Genomic DNA, 12,500 nt, shown 5'->3' on the forward strand with positions numbered 1-12,500 from the left:
TGAGCGAAGCAGCTGAGGATGAGCTGAGGGAAGCAGCTGAGGAGGAGTTGAAGATGAGCTGAGGATGAGCTGAGGATGAGCTGAGGGAAGCAGCTGAGGAGGAGTTGAAGATGAGCTGAGGATGAGCTGAGCAAAGCAGCTGAGGGAAGCAGCTGAGGAGGAGTTGAAGATGAGCTGAGGATGAGCTGAGCAAAGCAGCTGAGGGAAGCAGCTGAGGAGGAGTTGAAGATGAGCTGAGGATGAGCTGAAGATGAGCTGAGGATGAGCTGAGGGAAGCAGCTGAAGATGAGCTGGGGGAAGCAGCTGAGGATGAGCTGAGGGAAGCAGCTGAGGAGGAGCTGAGGGAAGCAGCTGAGGATGAATTGAAGATGAGCTGAGGATGAGCTGAGGGAAGCAGCTGAGGAGGAGCTGAAGATGAGCTGAGGATGAGCTGAGGATGAGCTGAGGATGAGTTGCGGGACGCAGCTGAGGATGAGCTGAGGGAAGCAGCTGAGGAGGAGCTGAAGATGTGCTGAGGAGGAGATGAGGATGAGCTGAGGATGAGTTGAAGATGAGCTGAGGAAAGCAGCTGAAGATGAGCTGAGGGAAGCAGCTGAGGAGGAGCTGAAGATGAGTTGAAGATTAGCTGAGGATGAGCTGAGGATGAGCTGAGGGAAGCAGCTGAGGAGGAGTTGAAGATGAGCTGAGGATGGACTGAGGATGGGCTGAGGATGAGCTGCGGGACGCAGCTGAGGATGAGCTGAAGATGAGCTGAGGATGAGCTGAAGATGTGCTGAGGAGGAGATGAAGATGAGCAGAGGATGAGCTGAGGATGAGTTGAAGATGAGCTGAGGATGAGTTGAAGATGAGCTGAGGAGGAGATGAAGATGTGCTGAGGAGGAGATGAAGATGAGTTGAGCATGAGCTGAGGGAAGCAGCTGCTCTGTCGTCTGCTGTAGCGGCCCTTAACCAAACTTTACCTTGTTGTTCCATCTTCATCTTTTGTCCACAGTGGGTGCCACCATCAACAAACCTGACATGTTGTAGAAGCTTTAACTGAGCTGTGAAACTGTCTTTATCCATTCAGACTGCATGAAGAAGACAGATGTGAACATCTGCTCAGTTCAAGCATTATTACACACAATCATTGATCGTACTGACGGTAACGAGTCAGAGAACTCCTTCATATTCTTCACCCTGTAAACTGACTGCAGCTTCCTGTCACATGACTCAACCACGTGACCACAGAAACGTGTCACATGAAGACGGATGTTTGAGCTCAGAGCGGCAGATCAATATTATTCTTACTCATGAAGTGTAATAAATACTTTATTTAATGAAGGTATCCTGAATTGTGAACTTTGTTGAGCTGTTATTGATCATTTGATTTGATCCTTCTCATTAACATATCTGTTTATTTATGTTCATTTGATAGGACGATACAACAAACACAGACGGTGTTTATAACAGATAACAGCACCGTCTCCAGGGCAGTTTTTATGACAATGAGATGGAAACAATTTATAAAAGTCTTTAAAGTGAGTTTAGCACGATGAGACACAGTGAAGCATCACAGTCACATCACACTGAGGAGGAGCAGTCCATCACGTGTCCTTCACGTGTCCTTCACGTGTCCGTCACGTGTGCTGGCATCTCGTCCTGTCCCTGTCCTTCCTGTTGGATTGACACCCACACTGTCTCAGACTTTATCATCAGTTTTTCTTCAGCTGAAATTCCTGCTGCTTTGACAAACATTTGAACTGTTCAGTAATGAGAGCGTTCAGGCTGAGACGGCCATCTTTAAACCTTTAACTCTCCGTCCGCCTCAGCTGTCCCTGTCACCATGACGACGCCCACACTGCCTTCATGTCCCTGCTCGTTAAGGCCCGGCGTAGTTAAGTTACAGCAGTGCTGAGAGCCGGGGGTGTCATCAGCGAGCATTAATGAGCGGTGGAACAGCGACCGCTCAGTCGCTCGCCTTCATTAAACTTCATGTTGACGGCGAGGGCGACCGGGGGCGATGCCCCCCCCCCTGCTCCCCGCAGAGAGTGAGGAGGGCGAGGACACCACAGCCAGACTCCCTGCAGGCAGATAACGACTGAATCAACAGCTGGACTCTGAACGCCTTACACTTCTGTTGTTTGTTCTCACACACACACACACACACAGAGTCAGGCTGAGGTGGAGCCCCGCCCCCTGTCTGCATGTCACCTGACACAGTGTTTTCACCTGTTACACTGCGAGGAGGCATCAATGATATGTGTCTCCATCTCAGAGAAAACATGACAACATGTTTTCATACACTACAGGTCCTTGACTGACCCTGCTCACCTGCTGGACCAAATGTGTCCCAGCATGCACTGGGTGAGAGGCGGGGTCCGACACAGCTGCATGTGGTGTCTGACCAATCACAACTCATTCTGTCTTTCAGTAACTGGACCACTGACTGAGTCCCAGATCGCATATGTTCTGCGGGAAACACTGCAGGTAACGTCCAATCAGATAATTAGACTCTCCAGGTAACGTCCAATCAGATTATAATGTCCGGTGTGTTCTACAGGGACTCTTCTACCTGCATGGCAGAGGAAAAATGCACAGAGACATTAAGGTGAGCAATAGTGTTTCATTAATGATTATTTATTGATGATTATTTATTAATCATTATTTATTGAAGATTATTTATTCATGATTATTCATTGATGATTATTCATGAATGATTATTTATTAATGATTATTAATGATGATTTATTTATGATTATTAGTTAATGATTATTATTAATAATTTTATTGATGATTATTTATTAATGATGATTTATTGATGATTATTTTCAGTATGTCAGCTGTAAGTGTTGCTGTGACAGTGTGAACCAGCTGGAAGCCTCTTTAATTAATGAAGTTTAGTTTAGACCTGCTCAATATGGAACATGTCAGATGACTTTTGTTGTGAATTGGTGCTATACAAATAGAGATTGATTGATTGATTGACTGATTGATTAATGAGCTGTGGCATCATTAAAGCTCAGAATCATCATTAATATACTTGTCTTGTTATCAGGGAGAATAGCATCTCTTTGTTTCCTGCAGTGTGTAACTGATTGTAGGTTGATATCTGCTAGCTCTAAGAAGAAGCCAGCTCAGTATTCTCAGGACTTAGGTCATTGATCAGGGTCCTGGATCAGAGTCGTTGATCAGGGTCTTGGATCAGTGTCGTTGATCAGGGTCGTTGATCAGAGTCATTGATCAGGGTCGTTGATCAGAGTCGTTGATCAGGGTCGTTGATCAGAGTCGTTGATCAGGGTCTTGGATCAGAGTCGTTGATCAGGGTCGTTGATCAGAGTCGTTGATCAGGGTCGTTGATCAGAGTCATTGATCATGGTCCTGGATCAGAGTCGTTGATCAGGGTCGTGGATCAGAGTCGTTGATCAGGGTCTTGGATCAGAGTCGTTGATCAGGGTCGTTGATCAGAGTCATTGATCATGGTCCTGGGTCAGAGTCGTTGATCAGGGTCTTGGATCAGTGTCGTTGATCAGGGTCGTTGATCAGAGTCATTGATCAGGGTCCTGGATCAGAGTCATTGATCAGGGTCGTTGATCAGAGTCGTTGATCAGGGTCGTTGATCAGAGTCTTTGATCAGGGTCGTTGATCAGAGTCGTTGATCAGGGTCTTGGATCAGAGTCGTTGATCAGGGTCGTTGATCAGAGTCGTTGATCAGGGTCGTTGATCAGAGTCATTGATCATGGTCCTGGATCAGAGTCGTTGATCAGGGTCGTGGATCAGAGTCGTTGATCAGGGTCTTGGATCAGAGTCGTTGATCAGGGTCGTTGATCAGAGTCATTGATCATGGTCCTGGGTCAGAGTCGTTGATCAGGGTCGTGGATCAGAGTCGTTGATCAGGGTCTTGGATCAGAGTCGTTGATCAGGGTCGTTGATCAGAGTCATTGATCAGGGTCCTCGTTCAGAGTCGTTGATCAGGGTCTTGGATCAGAGTCGTTGATTAGGGTCTTGGATCAGAGTCGTTGATAAGGGTCGTTGATCAGTGTCATTGATCAGGGTCCTGGATCAGAATCGTTGATCAGGGTCTTGGATCAGTGTCGTTGATCAGAGTCGTTGATCAGGGTCTTGGATCAGAGTCGTTGATCAGGGTCTTGGATCAGAGTCGTTGATCAGGGTCTTGGATCAGAGTCATTGATCAGGGTCCTGGATCAGAATCGTTGATCAGGGTTGTGGTCCAAGTCCCTGTGTGAAGTGAATCATATTCTTGGTAGACGACTTTCCAAGTTGGAAAAAATACCAAATTTTGTGTAAAGTTTACATGTGGGTTGGGCTTGAGTGGGCCGGGATTCAGCAGCGAGGTAACATTGTGTCTTGTGTCTGCAGGGAGCGAACATCCTGCTGACTGACAATGGATATGTCAAACTAGGTGAGTCTCTCTCCTGTCAGGTCTGTGAAGTCATCAGCACCTACAGGTAGAGGGGTGTGGCTTATTAATGATGAGCTGTGATGTAGTGATGAGTCATCATTAGTGTCATCAGACTATCAATAATTCATTTAATCTCTAATGTCAAAAAGTGAAACAAACCTTTATTTGTCTGTCACACACACACGCACGTACACACACACACACACACATAAACCCTCTCTTTAGTCTGAATGTGACACGTTTAAGTTGCGCTTGTGTCAGTTTATGTTTGTTGTGTCTGTTAAATACATAAAGAAAGTCAAATCAAACAGTGACAGAAGCTCCGTTCACACGGGAGTCATTGAACAGGAAATTAAACAAGATTGTTGATTTGACATCTGGCTGTGTGTGTGTGTGTGTGTGTGTGTGTGTGTGTGTGTGTGTGTGTGTGTGTGTGTGTTGTCAGCGGACTTCGGTGTGTCGGCTCAGATCACCATGACGCTCGCTAAGAGGAAATCCTTCATCGGAACTCCGTACTGGTACGACCTTCTTTCTCCTGTCAGCTGTCTCCGTGGCAACACTGAGGTCAGCTGTCTGCAGCTTCATCAGCCGCCATTTTGTTTTCACAGTATGAGGATGATGGTCATGATATTTTCATTACCACGACTTTCTGCTGCATTTATTCAGTCAGTGATTGGTTGTTTTGTGATGACTGGCAGCAGGTCTGGCTTTGTGATTGGACGAGTCTGACTTGACGTGTGTGTTGTTGTAGGATGGCGCCAGAGGTGGCAGCAGTGGAGAGGAAGGGTGGATACAACCAGCTGTGTGACATCTGGGCCGTTGGCATCACTGCCATCGAGCTGGCAGAGCTGCAGCCGCCCATGTTTGACCTCCACCCAATGAGGTGTGTGTGTGTGTGTGTGTGTGTGTGTGTGTGTGTGTAGTGTGCGTGTGCCTGTGCCATTCACAGTTCTAATTCTTTATAAGATATTACAGTTGAGCATCAATCAGTCAGCAATGATGCAAATGCAAAATTATTTTCACTTCCTTTTTATCTATACTGTGTGTATGTACACACACCGTCACTGCTGAGACTCCTGATGTGAAGAGTGAGTATCTGACTGTAGAGAAACAAACAGGAAACAAGCCACAGCTACATGTGTACAGAATGATAATAATGTGTATGTCTACTGTATATGTTATGCTGCTGCAGTACACAGCAGAAAGCTGCTGGGTAACAGCTGACTGGAGAACAATGAAGCTTACGATTGAAGTTGTATCATCAAATCCAGAAATTTAACGAGCATCAACTCCTCGTTAACTGATTATTAATTTCTCTGTCTCAGAGCTCTGCTACTCATGACCAAAAGTAACTTTCAGCCGCCCAAACTGAAAGACAAGGTGAAATGGTGAGTATCTATCCATCCATCCATCCATCCGTCCATCCATTCGTCCATCCATTCATCCATCTATCCATTCATCCATCCAAACAGTGATGTAATATTTATGCATCCAATCAAGCAGTTTCTGAATTATTAACGTCAGTGAACCAGGTGCTGTTAATGCTAATAAGGAGAATATTCTCTTTGAATGTCCGCTGGAGCTAAAGATAGCTGAGCAGCGACGTGAGCAGCAGACTGATGGTGGTTTTAGACCAACTGGAACTTTACATACCAGTCAAGTCAGCCCTGCACAGAAACAGTAAAGCACTGCACATGACTTCTGGTACATTAAATCAACACTAGAACAGTAAAACAACACTAGAACAGTAAAACAACACTAGAACAGTAAATCAACACTAGAACAGTAAATCAATACTAGAACACTGTTGATTTACTTTTCCACTGTTGATTTAATGTCAAACAGTGAACATTAAATCAGCAGTGTAACCGTAAATCAAGATTTATCAGATCAGTTGCTCTGTGGTCATTTTCTAAACATCACATCGTCACTTATGTGATGAAATCATTTTTACAAAAGCTAAAACTTCAAATTCAATGTTTTCATGAGGAGCTGGGTTCTTCTGAGTGAGTTTTTGGGTGTGTTTGTGTTCCTGCAGGACTGGAAACTTCCATCAGTTTGTAAAAATCGCTCTGACCAAGAACCCTAAAAAACGACCTGCTGCTGACAAACTATTGCAGGTAATAACACTGTGACATGATGATGATGATGATGATGATGGTGATGATGATGATGATGGTGATGGTGATGGTGATGGTGATGATGATGGTGATGATGGTGATGGTGATGGTGATGATGGTGATGATGATGGTGGTGATGATGGTGATGGTGATGATGATGGTGATGATGGTGATGATGGTGATGGTGATGATGATGGTGATGATGATGATGATGGTGATGATGATGATGGTGGTGATGATGGTGATGGTGATGATGATGATGGTGATGATGATGGTGATGGTGATGATGATGGTGATGATGGTGATGATGATGGTGATGATGGTGATGATGGTGATGATGATGGTGATGATGGTGATGATGATGGTGAAGGTGATGATGGTGATGATGATGGTGATGATGGTAAACATAGTTTATGTTTTTGTACCTGAATAAAGCAGATGAGGAGTTACAGGGTTTCTGGCCTGACACCTGAACCCCTGACACATGACCCCTGACACCTGACCCCTGACCAATGACACCTGACCCCTGAACCCCTGACACCTGACTCCTGACTCCTGACACCTGAATCCCTGACACCTGACTCCTGACCTCTCACACCTGGCACCTGACCCCTGACCCCTGACAGCTGAACCCCTGACACCTGAACCCTGACCTCTCACACCTGGCACCTGACCCCTCACCCCTGACAGCTGAACCCCTGACACCTGACCCCTGACCTCTCACACCTGGCACCTGACCCCTCACCCCTGACAGCTGAACCCCTGACACCTGACCCCTGACCAGTGACACCTGACCCCTGAACCCCTGACACCTGACACCTGAATCCCTGACACCTGACTCCTGACACCTGACCTCTCACACGTGGCACCTGACCCCTGACCCCTGATAGCTGAACCCCTGACACCTGACTCCTGACTCCTGACACCAGTGTTTTGTTTTGGTCCAGTCTTTATAGAGGCTGCAGATTAAAGGGATGTGACACAGTTTTTTTTCCCCCCAGCACCCGTTTGTCTCTCAGCCCCTCAGTCGGACTCTGGCCATCGAGCTGCTGGATAAAGTCAGTAACCCGGACCAGACGTCCTACCAGGACCACCTGGACCACCTGGATGATGAGGAGACTGACACAGAGGTATAGAGGAGGTGCCAAAGGACTGAGATGTTACTTAGTCTTTCTTTGTCCATATTATATTCCATAGTAAGAAACTGTGTTTGAATAAAAATGTTCCTCGAGGTTAAAGTCTGTTTTCAGAGGTGAATAAGAAGGCAGGCAGGGTGCATGCACATTCCACACAAGGCCAGGCGTCCTCATGGGCCTGATGGTGAGCTGCTTCTATCTGAGATTTGTACACCCGCGTCTTGGTCGACCCTGGCCACTTAAATCTGGTGCTACTGCACGCACTCCTGTCAGCTGAGCGTGTGCTGGACTCAACGCAGCAGGTCATAGCCTGATGAGGCCTCTGAGACCACAGCTCTTACAGGAGAGGACCTTGGTTTGGAGTTATGAATATTCTTTCAGAGCTCGCCTTGCAACCTGGCAGAACGATGGGTAACATCATAATCTCAGCTCTCTGAGTGAAGATATCCTCTCTCCAGCCACAAGACTTAAAGAGTGTCCTCGTCAGCTGCCCCGACGGGGGTTAGTCCCTGTGCATGTGGAACATGTAACAATGTGGAGAGACAGTTTCTTCACTCAGAGAACCAGGGTTACAATGTAACACAACAATCTGTCACATACTTACCCCTTTTGACCAAGACATGTCAGGTGCTGGTTCAGAGCCAGTGCCTACTGTAAAACCAGTTCTTTGCTCTCGGACAGGGAAGCTGGTTCCAGAGTGGCACCAACACTTTGCTGGTCTAGAACAAAGAACCACTTGCGTCAGCTGGTTGTTGTGATCATGGACCAACTAAAACCGTTTATGACCACCATTTTTAAAAACCAGAGCCAGTGTAGCGTGTCCTGTGTAGTCCACCATAGTCGTTCCTAACAATGCTGGAAACTTGAGACGTATACAGGGTCTGAATGATGTGAGTCTACAGTGGCTCTCATGCTCATGGAAATCAAACCGGTTCCTTAAAGGTTCACAGGAACAGAAACTCAGTTTTCAGTGTTTGTGTCTTTACGGGCAGAAACTGAAAAACGATGGAGACGATGACGCAGACACACCTTTATCAGTGTCTGAACCATCACTGACAAATGTGAACTCTCACTTTGATTAATGATATGGAAGTAATTGAGTTTGTAAAGTGACACAATGGATGTTTTATTGTTTAAAGTTATATGAGGAAAGACAGACGGATGCTGATGACACAATAATGGAAAAGAGACACAAACAGCTGTATTTTCTATAACTAAGCAGTCAACCAGAGTATACAATCTACTTCCTGTTTACAACAGCACGCATATGCCCAGTGTACGTGAATGGCCTTGAGACGTGTGTTTTCAGGTGTTAATGGAAGAAGATGCTTGATTAATCTCCATTCCCCGTATTAGACAGTGATCGTGATTGCTGTGTATATCCCCCCCCCTCTGCTAACGCTGATGCAGCTTGTGATGTGTCCACTCAGTCACAAGCTCACTGCAGACACAGCACCCACAGGCCCTCTTCCTGATCTCTGGGGATTTCAGTCATGCCTCTCTGTCCTCCACCCTGCCCATATTCACACAATATGTCACCTGCCACACCAGGGACAATAAAACACTGGACTTATTTTATGCCAACAGCAAGGAGGCCTACAACTCATCCCCCCTCCCTCCCCTGGGAAGATCTGACCACAACCTGGTGCATCTCCTGCCTGTTTACATGCCCCTCGTAAACAGGCAACCAGTGGGAACCGCACAGTTAAGACATGGACTGAGGAGTCTGAAGAGGCTCTGAGGGACTGCTTTGACTCAACTGTGTGGGAAGAACTGTGTGTTTCTCATGGGGAGGACATTGACAGTTTAACAGGCTGCATTACGGACTATATAAACTTCTGTGAGGATAACACTGTACCCACCAGGACTGTACAGTGGTTTTCTAACAGCAAACCCTGGATTAATCCTGACATAAAGGCTCTCCTTAAGGAGAAAAAGAGGGCTGTTAGGTCAGGAAACAAGGAGGAGCTGAAGGCTGTGCAGAGGGAGCTGAGGAGGAAGATCAGAGAGGGGAAGAACAGCTACAGGAGGAAGATGGAGGACCAGCTGCAGCAGACTAACATCAGTGGAGTCTGGAAAAGCCTTAAAACCATCTCAGGGCAGAGGAAACCAGACTCTAAAGCTGCCGGGGATCAGACGTGTGTGAACGACCTGAACCTATTCTTCAATAGGTTTGACCAGACACCCACCCCTCCCCCGGCCCAGTCATCTCTGCTGCCCCCCACCACCTCTTCCATCCCCCCTGTTTCCTGCCCCATTCTCACCTCTACCTCCCTCTCCACTGCTTTCAGCCTGCAGACTCCCCCCACTGCCCCCCCTGACACTCACCCACCTCCCCCACCCAACACTCAGCCCCCCTGCTCCAATCTGTCCCTCTCCACTATCCAGGTGAGGAACGAACTGAGGAAGATGAAGGTGAAGAAGGCCACGGGTCCAGACGGGATCAGCTCTAGGCTCCTCAAGTCCTGTGCAGACCAGCTGTGCGGGATTGTGGAGTACATCTTCAACATGAGCCTGAAGCTGGGAAAAGTGCCACTGCTGTGGAAAACCTCTTGCGTGGTACCAGTACCAAAGATCCCTCACCCTAAGGACTTCAACAACTACAAACCAGTTGCTCTCACTTCACACCTGATGAAGACCCTGGAGCGGCTGGTCCTTGTCCATCTCTGCCCTCTGGTGGGTCCTTTTATGGACCCACCCCAGTTTGCCTACCAGCCTGGCATTGGAGTGGACGACGCCATCATCTTCCTCCTGGACAGATCACTGTCCCACCTGGAAAAGCCTGGAAGCACTGTGAGGATCATGTTCTTTGATTTCTCCAGTGCTTTCAACACCATACAGCCTGCACTTTTGGGGGACAAGCTGGAGCTCACGGGGGTGGACCAACACCTCACGACCTGGATCCTCGATTACCTCACCGACCGGCCACAGCATGTGAGGACTCGGGACTGTGTGTCGGACACAGTTGTCTGCAGTACGGGGCCCCACAGGGAACAGTCCTGGCCCCTTTCCTGTTCACCCTGTACACTGCAGACTTCTCCCACCAAACACCCCACAGCCATCTACAAAAGTTCTCTGACGACTCTGCTATCGTCGGCCTCATCAGGGACGGGGATGACAGAGCCTACAGAGAACTTATTCAGGACTTTGTGGACTGGTGCCAGCAGAACCGCCTCCAGCTCAGCGCCGGGAAGACCAAAGAGCTGGTGATGGATTTCTGGCACAGACAACCCTGCACACAGGTGAACATCCTGGGAACGGACATTGAGATGGTGACGTCTTACAAGTACCTGGGAGTTCACCTGAACAATAAAATGGACTGGACTGATCACACTGCAGCAACATACAAGAAAGGTCAGAGCAGACTGCATCTGCTGAGGAAGCTCAGGTCCTTTGGAGTGCAGGGGGCACTCCTGACAACTTTCTATGACTCTGTGGTGGCATCAGCCATTTTCTATGGAGTAGTCTGCTGGAGCAGCAGCATCTCAGCAGCAGGCAGGAGGAGACTTGACAAACTTATCAAGAAGGCCAGCTCCATCCTGGGACGCCCTCTTGACCCAGTGCAGGTGGTGGGAGAGAGCAGGATGATGGATAAGCTGTCATCGCTGCTGGTGAAGGAGTCCCACCCCCTGCAGGTCACTATCACCGCACTGGTCAGCTCCTTCAGCGACAGGTTGATACACCCCAAGTGTGTGAAGGAGAGGTACCGCAGGTCCAAGTGTGTGAAGGAGAGGTACCGCAGGTCCAAGTGTGTGAAGGAGAGGTATCGCAGGTCCTTCCTTCCTGCTGCTGTTAGACTGTACAACCAGCACTGCTCCCAGTAGACCTCACATGTGCACTATGCCATAAAAAAACTCTACACATATCACTAACTGGACAATTTGCACTAACTGGACAATTTTTAATACCCATATTTATTATTTATTATTTGTAAAGGGTAAGGGTAACACACCTCTCAGCAAGATAGACTGTATTGCTGTGTCTGGTAGTATTATCACAGGATGCTTGCTAATATTGTCTCCAGGCAGAGACACAAACCCCTCTGATGAAAAGGGCTTAAACTCATCTGGCACTTCCTCCTCTATGGATTCAAAACCTAGGACCAAAGGTTCACCGATTAGGGGACCTCCCAACAAAGCTACTGCTTTGGGCTTATCAATTTTCTTCTATAAGACCAGGTAATCACGAACCATGTAACCTTTGGTGTGGCAGTAGTGACAGTCTACTTGGCTTGCAGTGGCTGACTTCCAAGTTGGGGCTGGTTTAGAGGCAACTGCGAGTTTTGATGTAATGGGTCTGGTGTTGGTGCTTGGTGATTTTGATGGAAATGTTGACTGAGTCAGTGCAAACTCGTCAGCCAGAACAGCAACTTTTTCCAGGTTTAGACCTTTGAGTTCATTCAGGTATGTAGCAACCCTCTCATGAACACAACGTTTGAACTGTTCCAGCAAGATGAGGTTTTTCAAGCCATTTAAACCTTTCACTTCCTGTGATTTACACCAACGCTCAAACACACACTCTTCTCTTGCAAACTCCACGAGTTTGAGGCTCATTCTTTGTCAATCTTCGAAACTTCTGCCTATACGCTTCTGGTACCAACTCATAGGAACGTAGGAAAGCCTCTTTCACAGTCTTATAATCTGAAATCTGGGCAACAGACAAAGATGCATAAACACTCTGAGCTCATCCAACCAACACACTTTGGAGTAGCAATGGCCTGAACTCTTCTGGCCATTTCAATGTGTCAGCAACCCGCTCGAACTCACTCATCCGCCTCCTTTTCATTAAATGGCGGCACAAGCCGACTGTTCTGAGCTAAATCAGAGTGTTTCAACCTAAACTGTT

The 12,500-nt window shown here is 47.4% G+C and overlaps 1 protein-coding gene across 5 annotated transcripts in view; it reads left to right on the forward strand.

Annotated features, from left to right (window-relative positions):
- The window catches only part of LOC141010961 (mitogen-activated protein kinase kinase kinase kinase 3-like), a 64,023-nt gene that overhangs the window by 23,766 nt on the left and 27,757 nt on the right, over positions 1-12,500 (forward strand). For all 5 annotated transcript variants that reach the window (XR_012180216.1, XR_012180213.1, XR_012180214.1 and 2 more), the window contains 8 exons: positions 2,411-2,466; positions 2,540-2,587; positions 4,357-4,399; positions 4,845-4,917; positions 5,151-5,282; positions 5,725-5,787; positions 6,438-6,519; positions 7,521-7,649. Coding sequence is in view for 2 of the 5 variants with exons in the window: in XM_073484177.1 (XP_073340278.1) it covers positions 2,411-2,466; positions 2,540-2,587; positions 4,357-4,399; positions 4,845-4,917; positions 5,151-5,282; positions 5,725-5,787; positions 6,438-6,519; positions 7,521-7,649 (626 nt within the window). In the remaining 3 variants the exon portion in view is untranslated. The remainder of the gene's footprint in view (positions 1-2,410; positions 2,467-2,539; positions 2,588-4,356; positions 4,400-4,844; positions 4,918-5,150; positions 5,283-5,724; positions 5,788-6,437; positions 6,520-7,520; positions 7,650-12,500) is intronic.

Source organism: Pagrus major, chromosome 1, assembly GCF_040436345.1.
Source record: "Pagrus major chromosome 1, Pma_NU_1.0".
NCBI lineage: Eukaryota > Metazoa > Chordata > Actinopteri > Spariformes > Sparidae > Pagrus > Pagrus major.